General features: G+C 41.2%; 3 protein-coding genes across 5 annotated transcripts in view; 1 reads left to right on the top strand and 2 right to left on the bottom strand.

The window, feature by feature from the left end:
- Positions 1-13347, top strand: part of fnbp1l (formin binding protein 1-like) — a 132077-nt gene that overhangs the window by 53305 nt on the left and 65425 nt on the right. The gene's annotated exons all lie outside the window — the stretch shown is intronic.
- The window catches only part of bcar3 (BCAR3 adaptor protein, NSP family member), a 69267-nt gene that overhangs the window by 11971 nt on the left and 43949 nt on the right, over positions 1-13347 (bottom strand). The window lies entirely within an intron of this gene.
- LOC137793590 (putative leucine-rich repeat-containing protein DDB_G0290503) lies at positions 10670-12783 on the bottom strand. Its single transcript, XM_068589854.1, has one exon. It carries the CDS (start codon positions 12686-12688, stop codon positions 11078-11080), a length of 1611 nt encoding a protein of 536 aa, XP_068445955.1. The 5' UTR covers positions 12689-12783; the 3' UTR covers positions 10670-11077.

Genomic DNA, 13347 nt, shown 5'->3' with positions numbered 1-13347 from the left:
GAAACATAATATATATATATATATATATATATATATATATATATATATATATATATATATATATATATATATATATATATATGTATATATGTATATATACATGTGTGTGTAGATACTTAGAATATAAATTGTTCTGTTCTCATCTTTTACAGCTTTAGCACTTGAATCCAGAAGAAAAACTATAATAAACAACGTATATTACTAAAATGTAACTGGGGCTCTGTCCTGACCATCAGCAGCAGTTTGGAGATCAGTGTGTCACTTCATTATCAATTATTGATCACGTTAGGGCTCGCCAGAATGATTTTAGCTGTTGTACCAAGTTGACCCCACTTTGGCGTCCCTACGGTGTCAGGTGAGGAGAGGCAGAGGAGAGAGAGGTCCTATAAGATGTAAAGGTTGCGTCGCCTGTAATTTTTTTTACTTTTTGTTTTGGTTCTCTGTCACATGTCAGTTAGAAGCAGAATGTCCCAACCATGAACGCACTGGGCCGCATGCTTTTCCTGTTGTACCGGTGTTACACAACACACACACACACACACACACACACACACACACACACACACACACACACACACACACACACACACACACAGACAAACTGGTTCTGAGCGGGATGGACTGACAGCACGAGAGCTGGCTTCACTTTACTTTGCTCGTGTTGGAGCTCTAATTATTGAAATGTCTTTCTTTGCTTATAGATTATAGTCACATCTGTGATTACATGCATTGAGACAATAAAATGCTTTTGCACCTGCATCCACCGGCCATGAGGGCTGGAGATAACACAAATCCATGGCAGGGAGGAGGCAAGTATGCATGGAAGGAGGGATGACTGGAGATGTCAAGGGAGGGAGGGAATGGATGGAGTAGCTAAGGAAGGATGAACAGAAGAAGTAAAAGATGAAGAAAGATAGAGAGAGTAAAGGAGTGATGAGAGAGAAATAGAAGTGAGGGAGAGGAGGAGAAGGAGAAATGGAAATGGTGGATGGGAGTGTTTTTATAGGCTGGCCTTTAATAAGACCCTGCACTATGATGTCATCCTCAGGGAGCAGCTGCATTTATACTGTACCACCCTGTGCATATGGACCACAGCCGAGCAGTATAGTACAGTGGACTGTACTGACCCGCCTGTCTTTCCTACATCCTTATTTCCTCTTCTCTCGTAATTCTTCTCTCGGTACTCTCACATCCATTGAGCTATAAAGACACCTTCACTGCCTTCATACTGCATAGCAACATGTGTTATGTCTTCATAGGAGACCTGTCGACAAATACTCATTAATAAACAGTACAGTGAATTATTAACCATGTAACCATCATATTGCTTTGAAACACTAAATACAGGGCGTTAAAGGATATGTTACCTCATGTATCGGTTGGGTGTAGTTACTTTTTGTAGACATTCAGCGCTATACAATTTATTTCACCTGGTAAAAAATCACTTCATCCAAAATGTGGAAGTTTGAAAAGCAGCCTCGTGAAGCTTGATGACAATTTAATTTGAAAAAAGAGAAACATCCTACTTTGTCACTGAGTTAACCTAATTTGGATAAAATCAAAATGTAAAGATACATAATTGTTTTATAAAGTAAGAGAAGCATTGAATACAGATCTTAATACATTAGGATTCCTAAAGTTGTCGCTGTATCTGCTCTATAAGACACTCATTGGTCCACAGGCCACAGGATGAATACGTCAAGTGAAGAATACAATACATTTAAAGATGATCACAGGACCATTGGGTGTGTAATCCCCTCTCACATCCATTCTCTCCAATTTCTAAAAACACTGTCTCGCCAAAACAATAATCTCTTCAATGAAAGTGCAGCATTTTTTTTTTTTTTTTACAAAGACACAAAACAAAGGGTTTTGTTAAAAGAAAATCCCGTTGGATTTCCTGGATTGTTGTTTTCTTCTTCTCATGAATAGAAATTATTTCCTGAAACTCTTGAAGGGTTTCTGTGATGATGGTCAGGTTCAAGAGCAGCTCTTTTTGTTTGCTGTGACAATCCAGTCTGAGCTGGCGTGGACCAATCAGGACGGCTCTGTAAGCTGCTTGTCCTCTGAGTTCAGTGAGGTTAGGACAAATAACCTTGAAGCGTTATTATTTAGATTCCTCATCATCTCACACACACACATACATACACAAACACGTGTACACATGCTGGACGTTGTAATCCATCTTTCGCTCAAATCCCACGTGTACTGCATGTGTACTGCATGTGTACTGCATGTGTACTGCATGTGTACTGCATGTGTACTGCGAGAGAATTGGAGATTCTTTGGAAGACACCGTTGACCTACAGTTTAAAAATATCCACAAGTGTTCAACCTGAAAATAACCAGGATGAGAAATAACGAAAGAGCCTTAACGCTACGAAAACATGATGTAACGGGCTACAGGAACAAGCACAATTTAAACAGATGGATTAAAAATGTATTACTGCAAGGTTTAAAGGATTGTTTTGCTGGTCTTGCCATTCAAGTGCTGGTCTGCATTGAAATAACAAATTTGGTCGTCTGTTAATTTGGTATTTCCTCTTCTCGTTATCTCTTTCTTTCTCCTCTTCAGTTTCTGCTCCCCGACCCCTCCTCCCCCACCTCATGGCACTATATTTCTTGTTGTTTCTAGCTACTGCACTGCATAACTCTACCCAGCTGTCAAATTAAGTCAGAGTGAAGGAGTGCAGCGAGACAACAATACATGCAGGAGCAAAGTAAAGGAAAAAAACTTTTGATTATTCGGCAACGACCTCCATCTCTCCACCTTTCACCCACAGTGACATGTTTTGCAATGCTGAGGAAACTCGATTAAATTATATTTATTCTATTTCGCTATTTAAATAAATAAATACAGGACACACAGTTGCTTTCTCTCACGGTACTTTTGAGTGGATGGACATTCTCATGCCTCCGGAAGGGTTCACAAACTCTAATGAGTCTGAATCTTTTGATTTCAGGACCTCGCCATCTTGATCCATGATCACAAGGTCCCCACTTTTCCTGTTTACTCACAACGAGATGGACGCTTCTTCCTGTGTTTAGGCCGGGAGGCGTCTGACCCTGTGTCTGGGACATCAGAAACATCTTTACGATGCATCGCTGTGCATGTGTGACTGTGTGTCAGTCAATGCAACACATCTAGGATTTGTATTTATTTAATTGCATTACATTGAGGACCGAGACGGGTGTCCTGTCCTGATTGTGTTACATACATACACCTAATTTACTTTAGGTGTATGTATGTAACCGGGCTGAATCAAATCAGGTTGGTACCAGACTTAACTAAGCAACAATTGAGCCTGGGAAAAGCTCCAAGATGCATTTGAGTGCTTGTATTTTGTTGTCTCCCATTGGGAACACGTGTAATCTGTTGTACACAATGACTTTAAAGTGCTCCTCTATGCACATACTGCACAACATATAAGATAATCTGCTCAATCGTTGCCTCTGTTGCGGTCTCATACACTGGTCGAGGATTCAAATGGGTTAATGGGGTCTCTCGTGGTTGAAGTAGTTTTGATCCACAGAAACAAGAAGCGTGCTCTCCGCGAATAAATGGGCAGCCTCCCAAAGAGACAGATGGAGGAGAAAATAAAGGCCGGAGCGAGGGAAATGAGAATGGAATAAAACCCCAGGCTCTTTTGGAATCAGATGTAAAGATGTGAGGAAGACACAGATAGAGAGATACAGGAGAAAAAACAGAGAATTGAGTGTGTCGGGGGGAAAGATGGAGGGAAAGGCAGCGCTGGAGGCACATTGTAGAGCCAGAGAGGATTAGATGATAAGGCGACAGCACGTAACACATGCAGATGACAAGTTCCCATCACAGAACACACCCAGATGAACAGATTGATTCTCTCTGGAAAGAAACCAACAAAAAAAGATCAATATCAGCATAAATTACACATTTCCTACACTAGACAGTTGGGCAATTAGTACTAATTCCTGCACTGGTATGTTAGTTTTTCTTTAAATTCAAAGCTGCACACGGACTGCTCCACTGAGAGACTGTTGAATTTGGAATACATTCTTTGGTCATGTGAGTTAATTTTATGAGCAAAGAGGAAAGAGAAGAGTTCAGGCATTGATCATGAGCCAAAGTTTCCTCGGACACCGTGTTTGAATGTTCAATTCTTTAAGGAAAGTTTCAATTAACACTAATATTTAGGGTTGCAAGATGTTTAAACGTTTCCATTTCCTTTGTTAATGTCTTATTCTGTCTCTGGGTGAGAATTAAACGCATTTCCTGTTAATGAGGGATAGCAACAGCTGCAATGGAGGCTGAAGGAAATCTAAATGAACAAAACCACAAATATAATACCTCATTTTCTCATGGACCCCCGTCCCATGTGACATGCATTCACATACGCTTCTCTTTATTTAGACTCAGGCTGCCTCTCAACAGCTGATGTAAATGTGCCCCAGGTTGCACAGAAGCGACCGGCTCGTCCACCGGGGGGACGAAGCCCGTCACCCCAGCTCGCTGCGCCGCTGCTTGCTCCATCCAATCAACGTAATGGCTTTCATGCGCTTCACCGACGTCATAAAGAGGACAAACTATCCCAAGTTAGTCATTTATCATCCTCATGGGGACCATCACCCTCGTCCTGGTACCTCTACGTCTATAACTATCTGTGTCTCACCCTTGCCATCACACACTGCCCTGTCTGTGTGCCGGCACTGGTTATGGAGGACGCTGGCTATATATCTCTCACTCACACACACACAGGCAGACAGTCACACAGTCGGTCATTTATGAGAGCGTCTGGTCCGAGTAATAAAAGCCCAGTGTTCAACTCCCAGTGTGGGGGAAAGAGGAGGACTATTCAGTGGGATTAGACTGGAAGTGTTGCCATGCACTTTGTAAAATTGTTTTCTACCCTGCAATGTGGAGCCATGTGTCTTTTTTAATAATGTCTTTATCCTAATGTCTCTTTGTGGACTGCACAGCTTCCTGTTGTCCTCTTGAGACGACAACAACAGATGATGGGAGCCCCAAAAAGCAATGCTTGCATGAAAGCAAATCTTTTTTGTTATTCATGGACTGCAAACACACACACACACTCACACAAACTTAAACCGGGTAAGGAGAAATAAAGGTGATGTGCAAAGGCTGCAGCAAACACACCTGAACATTTGCTATTTAAAGCACTTGCAGAAACGCTTGCCATGAAGGATTTAACATTAAAAAAAAAACACTGATACAAAGACTGTGACACACAACGAGGACACGCACTCTCCTCTTTCTCTCACCTTTGCAGAGATGACAGAGTTCTTGTGGTAGAAGCAGCACAGAGCGGCTGTCAGGGTCTTGAGGTTGCATCCCTCAGACATTCTTGTTAACTTTTCCTTTGCCAGGACTAACTAACTGGGTGACAAAGTGCTGCCGGCCGCCTTCAGCAGTAGATACCTGCTCTAGTCACCTTGGCTCCACGCCCCGAAACTGTCAGGTCTATTCACAAGTCCCATTGGTCTCTTCCAGTGAAAACTTCCATCAAAGGGGTTCCCCGAGCTGAAGTGAGCCACACAGTTGGCCGCGTGTTCACGTGTGATGTAAATCCACTACAATAAGTTAGAGTCTGCAGGAGAACAGAGCTCAGGTCCCAACACCCCCATCAGCCCGTCAGCCTCCTCCACAGCCTCCCGCAGAGTGAACCCTCCACCGCTCACTCTGCTCCGGAGATCTCTCTCTCCCCCCCAACACACACACACACACACACACACACACACACACACACACACACACACCACCACCGCCACCGCTTTGCTCCGCCCCCACAGGCTCCATATATGGGTGAGAAAAAGACCCATGTGATCTGGTGTGAGCCAATGGTGTGTGGACGGACTGGGAGTGGCCCAGAATCCCCCCCTCTCTCTCTCTCTCTCTCTCTCTCTCTCTCTCTCTCTCTCTCTCTCTCTCTCTCTCTCTCTCTCTCTCTCTCTTGTTCTTAAAAACATATGGATGATGGATGGAAGAACATAAACAAAGGCACATGGACCATCGTGCATATTTAGCATAAACCAGGGGGAGCTTATGATGTCTCGCCCGGATTAAATATCACTCTCTGAAACTTTTGATTCCTTCGGGTTCAAGATTGTTTGCATCTCGGGCTGAAACTAACTCATTGATTTCTTCATTCATTAATCTGACTATCGTTTTGTTGATTCATTGATTAGTCGTTTAGTCTATAAAATTGTTTAAACTGACCTTCACTAGTAGATATTTCAAAAATGGACCTCAACTTTGTGGCTTTTATTTTCCTCAATTACAAAGTTGTTGTTTTTTTGGCAGGAGAGGGGAGGCTGTAAAACCATAAGATGATTATTTGTCAGTTGCAATTGACAATAAGATGTTTTTCTAAAGCCTAAAGCAGCAGTTTTCATTACCGAAACGGGAACGGAGTGCTAGAGATACATGACTTGGCCAGAGGGAAGGGAGTCCCCCCCGGAGCCTAGATTGCCGGCTATTTCACACACTGTGTACCGCCCTGCTTCTCTCACTGCTCTCCCAAACTACCTCTTCTTCTTTTTCTTAAAAACAACCTAAAAAAAACAAAATACATCACTTTCTGTGTTGGCAAGGATTTTCTCCCAAAAATATTTACCAGACACTGAAACTAAGCATGTGAAAACAGATATTGGCAAAGTGGCTGTACTAAAAAGAAACTAGCTGTGTGTGTGTGTGTGTGTGTGTGTCTGCGTATGTGTGTGCGCGTCTGTGTGTGTCCTATGAAGTGACGCTGATAAATAACTTGCCGTTTATGTTACCTAATGACTAGTGAGCAATTACTCACACACACTAGTTGCCGCAGCTTTCCCACCAATTCTTACACACACACACACACGCACACGCACACACACACACACACGCACACACACACACACACACACACACTTATATACACTCATATGGGCACCCAGTAAATGCCCAAAACAAGCATATACATGCACAAACACGCCAGTTACATCAACAAAGATACACACACACACACACACACACACACACACACTGAGGGTGACACACCAGCAGCAACCAGTTATAGGAATATTCTTTCGCAGGAAATAGAGCCACTAATTACAACGTGAACTCTCTGAGGATCCACGGAGGAAATACATGTAGGACATTCCCTCGGGAATACACACACACACACACACACACACACACACACACACACACACACACACACACACACACACACACACACACACACACACATGCACACACACACTTATGTCAACCACAGCAGCCCCAAATCACCAGCTAGGCTAAACGTCCACCTTAAAATACACTTCTCCGTCGCTTCAGGAATGCTTTGGAAAAACAACAAGGGACAGAAATCGGCGCTGAGGTTCTATGTTCTCTATTTCTATCTGTTTGTTGTTTTGTTCAAATGACCTAAAGAGAGCAGAGCTGTTCCAGCAACTTCAGCAAGTTGTAGAAACGTTTATTTGTTCATATTAAATGTGCAGGTTGGTTTTCAATAGGTCCCTTATTGTTTAGTGGAGCTGAAACGAGAGGGGAGGTGAGCCATAGTTTTATCTGTTGCCGATCATTCTTGTTTCATTGACTGAGCTTTTGTCTCTTTTCTGGTGAATTCTACTGTGAGGAAGGCACTTATACTTGATAATAAGTTGTACTATGCACATACTGCAGCGTGTCCATCTGTTGGCTTGGACAGGAGGGGTATTGTTGCTGTTGCTGTGTATAATTTTACTGCAATTTAATGCAATTATGTTGTTGCCTTAAGTTAGGTTATTTAATTTAACAGTAGTTTCATATAGCATCACAACTCCTCCTCTCCTTAGAAAAAAGAAATGCAGAAACATTTACTCAGAGTACATTTAAACTGAACAAACTTTCAGGACTTTTTTTTCACATGTTAAAATGTATTTAACTTCTACTTCTACCCACTCTCACCACCGCTAATCATCCATATTTCTATCAAATTGTGTCAGGTTACAACTATTAAACACATACGAGCAAAGCACGCTGCAGAACATTTCCTATTCTCGACTTTTTACAACTTTCCAGCAGTCTTCAAAATCAAACAAAAGTCAGGTCTTTGAACACATCCACTGATTTCCTGACACACTTTTAGTCACAGCGTCTGCTTCAGTGTCCTTCCGCACCGGTCGGACATTTCAAATCCCAGAGAGTGAACGTCGGTGACGCTGCTGTTCAGTCCCCTGGGGGAGTGTGTGAGTGTTTTAATGGGTCATCAATCAGTAATGGACTGTGATTTGGTGACAGTCGTATTGATTTGTGCAACGTGACGCCTCCACTGTGCGAGTCCTCATCACGTCAATAACAATGTGTCGTTGGTCGGGGAAAAGAGAAAGCAGATCTACAAGTTTGTTTAGGTCACTGTCACAGTATTTACAATGGAGGTGACGTCTTACATAAATACAATGCATCTGAAAATGTTATATTACAGATGTCCTATATTTCATCACGGGGAACATTTAGTTAATCTATGCAAAGTGGAATAAACATTTCGTTTGAATGTACAAACTGTCTTTTTTTTTACAGTGAGTCAGTTATGTGTGTGCTTTCTACTCGATAGACCGAGATGCTAAAAATAATCCCTTCTGTGCTTCCGCATCAAGAAATACTTCTTCTAAAAACAATATGTATGCCTTTATAAGCAAGTTAATATTAGCGAACACTTAAACTAGGACTTGGAAAAACCTGAAAGCATATTGAGGTAATCTACATTGTTTAGCTTTTGTTGATAGTTTTTCATAACTTTTTTTTGTATTACCTATTTTAAAATGATTTAGAGTTCACCAAAACACTTTATACAACACATCATGATGTATAAGGTTTACATTATATGGAGTCTGATACATGGCTTATACAATAACAACAACAACAATAATAATAATAATAATAATAATAATAATAATAATAATAATGACACATACATAAATATGGTGAAATATTCTTAAAGTGGAAGGTCATGGTTTCTACAAAAAAGTTGGTTATTTAGTACTTATAGTAAATTCAGAGGATGAAGCTCTGATTTAAAATGTAGGAAACATTTTTTCTTGTACTGTGTACAACATATATGATGCATATGCAATCTTTTTAAATTTCCCATAAAACAATCCAGTTCGGTGGCTCAGTGTTCATTTACTGTAGTGCGCCTGTGGCTTGCTGGCCAGCTGCCTGCTCTGCTTATAGGCCGACAAACTGAATGATTGATCGGCTGTGCAGCTGATTGACTAGCTGGCTGACGCGCCCGCAGGCCGGTTAGTAGAGCTGGATGGTTGGCTGGCAGCGTGACCAGCTGGTTGCTCTTTGAAGTCCTGCTGGCATGCTGACAGACTGGTACCATGATCCTGATGAATGTCACACTGCTGTTTGGACTTCTAACTGGCTGAATGACGGACTCCTGATCCATTTACAGCTGGGTGGGGGGTGTCTAGTATTGTAGTACCTCCATCTGACCACTAGAGCGTACCAGAGCTCATCTCTGCCTTCAAGCACTCCTTCGGCACTTTTTATCATTTCAGAGACAAATTCATTTCACTAAGTAAACACTTGAATGGATGCTTTGATCACGAAAATATGAATGTGTGTTTGTGTGTGTGTGTGTGTGTGTGTTTGTGTGTGTGCGTGCCGTAAGCTTTTAAATGTCATCACTTTGAGAGTTGAAAGCAATCCACGACCCCACACACACACACACACACACACACACACACACACACACACACACACACACACACACACACGCACACACACACACACATAGACACAGAGCATTGTTGTGTCTTCAAGCTCTCCCATGAAGGGAGAGCAACTTGATGTTTTCCACTCAAAGACGAGTGGGAATAAAAAAGAATAAGAAAAAAGAGGGAGAGTCATTTATTGAAGCCTGAGTCAAAGAGGAGTTGTGTTCGTTCTGAACTACAGAGGATACACAGCTGGTTTGACTTTTTCTTTCTTTCTTTCTGTTTCTCTTGTCACAATCAGTCAATTTGTTATCACAGAATATTGAAAATATGAAGTATTCTACGACAACATATTATAGCAGAAAGTATTGTGTTTCCTATAATAGATAGACAATGTTAAGTCCATTGATTTCCACATTTCTTTCCACCTTTCTACTCATATCCTTCTCATTATTCATCAAGACATTCAGCTCTTCCGGTGTTTCTTTCTCTGATTTATTCTCTGATTTATCACGTGGGAACTTTGTCCCAATCCTAGTTCCTAATTCCCTTCACAGACTTGAATCGGCCTGTTTTTTTCCCAACAATTGTAACAACTTCAGCTCCATGTTTAACCTCAACTCAACATTCATCCTTAACTGTGCCCCACTGACAAGTACATTTGTTCTACAACAACCTATATCTAGTGACACATCAGTTTGGATACCAATGTTCTGCATTTTATGCTGAAGTGTAATCATAATGAACCATCACATCACAGTATTCATTTTACTAGTTTATTTGTATTTCTTTGAAAGCATTCAGAAAGTCATCTATTCTTTCTCTCCCTATGTCTCACTTATAATGAACCATCACAGCTCACATTATGCGAGAGGTCACTTATAATGAACTATCACAGCTAACAATATGCTAAAGTGTAATCATAATGAACTATCACAGCTCATATAATGCTAAAAGGTCACTCATAATGAACAATCACATCACAGTATTAATTTTATTAGTTTATTTGTATTTTTCTAAAAAGCATTCAGAAAATCATCCATTCGTTCTCTCTTTACGTCTCACTAATAATGAACCATCACAGCTCAAAGTATGCAAGAGGTCACCCATGATGAACTATCACAGCTCACATTATGCTAAAAGCATGAACTATCACAGCTCACATTATGCTAAAAGCTCCCTCATAATGAACTATCACAGCTTTCATTAGGTAAACGGTCATCAGCACTCACCTTTTCCAGAGATCACCTCTGCACCACGTGCCATCCTTACTTTTATAAATACAAATTAAGAATACCTATTGTATTCTTAATTTAGACTTGGAAATGGATAGTTTAGGAATGTGCTGAATCTTGACTGGGAATTGGAAGTTGTATTGTTTTGTATTTTGTCCGGTTTAGAAGGGAGGAGGTGTGATGTAATGAAGAGAGGTGAAGCTCTCTAGAATTGTGTAGTGCCCATCCAATGGGAAGCAGTTAGAGGCTGTAATCATGTGATATGCTCCTGTTACAAGAAGTGCAACTGCGACTCTGACGCCAACATACACTCCTAATCTAAGGATAACTTTAGCACAGCGATACCACCCAGGTCTGGCCTGAACCTCAGCAGTTGGATTGACAGGTGTGTTCTCATCTGTGTGATCTTCAAGTGTAGTCACATCTATGGGATCTTCAAGTGTAGTCACATCTATGGGATCTTCAAGTGTAGTCACATCTATGGGATCTTCAAGTGTAGTCACATCTATGGGATCTTCAGGTGTAGACACCAGGAGGCTCCCATCTCTCTGATTTTCAGATGACTCTGTATTTTTCCCCAAAATACAGCGTTTATCTCTCCAATTCCGACGACGAGCAAGTGTTTGCTCCTCCTGCCTCATCTTGAGCTGGTCTTTAAGATTGCAGATTGATTGTTGTTGTTTAGCTGTTAGCGACTTAAGTTCAGCGAGCTCATTGGCCATGCTCTCATTCTGCAGACGTAGAAAGTGTTCCTTTTTCTGAAACTCCTTTGTTGCTCGCTCCAATTGTTTTTTCTCTGATAGATATTGGTCATTGGCCTGTTTCTGTTGTTTTACTACCTCTTTAAGATCGCAGATTGATTGTCGTTGTTCAGTTGTCTGAGACTGAAGTTCAGCGAGCTCATTGCCCATGCTCTCATTCCGCAAGCTTTCCGTTTCCTGAAAATCCTCTGTCGATTGCTTCAATTGTCTTTTCTGTTGTTCTATTATCGCATTTTGATCCCTGATGGTGTTGTGACATTCTCGTACTTTACAGTGGAGGTCCTGTACGGTTAAACACAAATGTCCAATGTCTTTATGTTGTTTCTTGTGAAGAGATTCAAGCTTGGCCTTGTTAGCAATAAGCTTTTTGTTACTTTCCTGCAGATTATTATTTTTTGCTTTTAGGCTGTTTTTGTCTGATTCGCTCTGGCCCAGTTCATCAGCGATTAACCTATTCTGCTCAATCAGAGAGGCCTTGACCTGCTCAGAATCCTGAACAGTTGCCAGAAGGTTTTGGATCTTTGTGTTTGGTGTCTTCTTTAGGTGTTTTATTTCAGCAGCCTTGTCATTGTTTGACTGCGCAAGGCCTTCAACAGTTTCCTTCAGACTGTTAATCTCTTCTTGGTTCTGAGTATTCAGAGATTGAAGTTGGGCTACCTGAGAGATCATCTGGTTAACGTTACTCGGTTCAGACTCCTTCTCTTCCAGCTTTCTTTTTACCCTGATAATTTCTTCCCTCGCTTCGTTTAAGTCCGATTCAAGTAAACGTATTTCTGATTCCTGAACCGCATACGCCTTTTCAGTCAGAAGCCTGGCTTCATATAATTCTGTGTCCCTCATTTCACATTCATTTTTCAACTCTTCATTGTATCTCAAGAGCTTTGTCTGGGTGTTACGCAATTGTGTTTTAAGACTCTTATTTTCCCTCTCAAGATGCTCCAATGAAAATATTTGATGTAATTCCTCCATCTCTGGATCGCCCAGAGTCGTGTGTAAATAGTTTTGTGCCATTTCGTTCTTTTTGCGTTCCTGCTGTCTCTTATAAATCCTCAAACACTTCTCGATTACCTGCGGTAATGCACTAAACAGTTCTTTGCCAACCACCAATGAACCGTAAATAAGTACAGTATACAAAGGTGGCTTTGATGAGAGACGTCGCGTCCTGCGCCTGCTGTGTCATAATTCTGCGACACAGCGGCTGCGACGAGGCGGTCTTGTTGACAAGAGAAATTAGGCTTTAATTTGAATCGACATGCGGCAGCAATCATTTTTAACTGTAGTTCTTGAACAACAATGAACTTGATAACTTATGTGATAACTTTATTATTTATGTTTTGTTAAAATGATAAGCTACGGGACGTTAGGAAGAGACACGCGCGCTCACCTCGCTGGAGCCGACGCGCCGTTAACAGCAGCTCGGCAGCTCGCATCCGACAGGGTTTTAACTGCAATACATATTATTGATGTAATTATTTAATAGGCTTTTTTGAATAGTATTACTTGTAAAACTTGTTTGTAAAACTTGTAAAAAAAAACTTGTAAAAAAAAACTTGTAAAACTTCTGTTTGTATTACACTCGATAGGAAATATATTTACGTCCCATGTTGTGCTGGGACGCATTTAGTTGTGATAACCTCCTGAAGACATATGCAGCAATAAAAGTTAAAGTC

Source organism: Clinocottus analis, unplaced genomic scaffold, assembly GCF_023055335.1.
Source record: "Clinocottus analis isolate CAN_PGR_092001 unplaced genomic scaffold, fCliAna1.0.p SCAF_23, whole genome shotgun sequence".
Taxonomy (NCBI): Eukaryota; Metazoa; Chordata; class Actinopteri; order Perciformes; family Cottidae; genus Clinocottus; species Clinocottus analis.
The sequence above is the reverse complement of the archived record's forward strand: the minus strand, read 5'-3'. Positions and strand labels throughout refer to the sequence as shown.

Coding starts and splice junctions, on each gene's coding strand:
- LOC137793590 (XM_068589854.1), bottom strand. CDS start 12,688: ATGGCACAAAACTATTTACACACGACTCTGGGCGATCCAGAGATGGAG.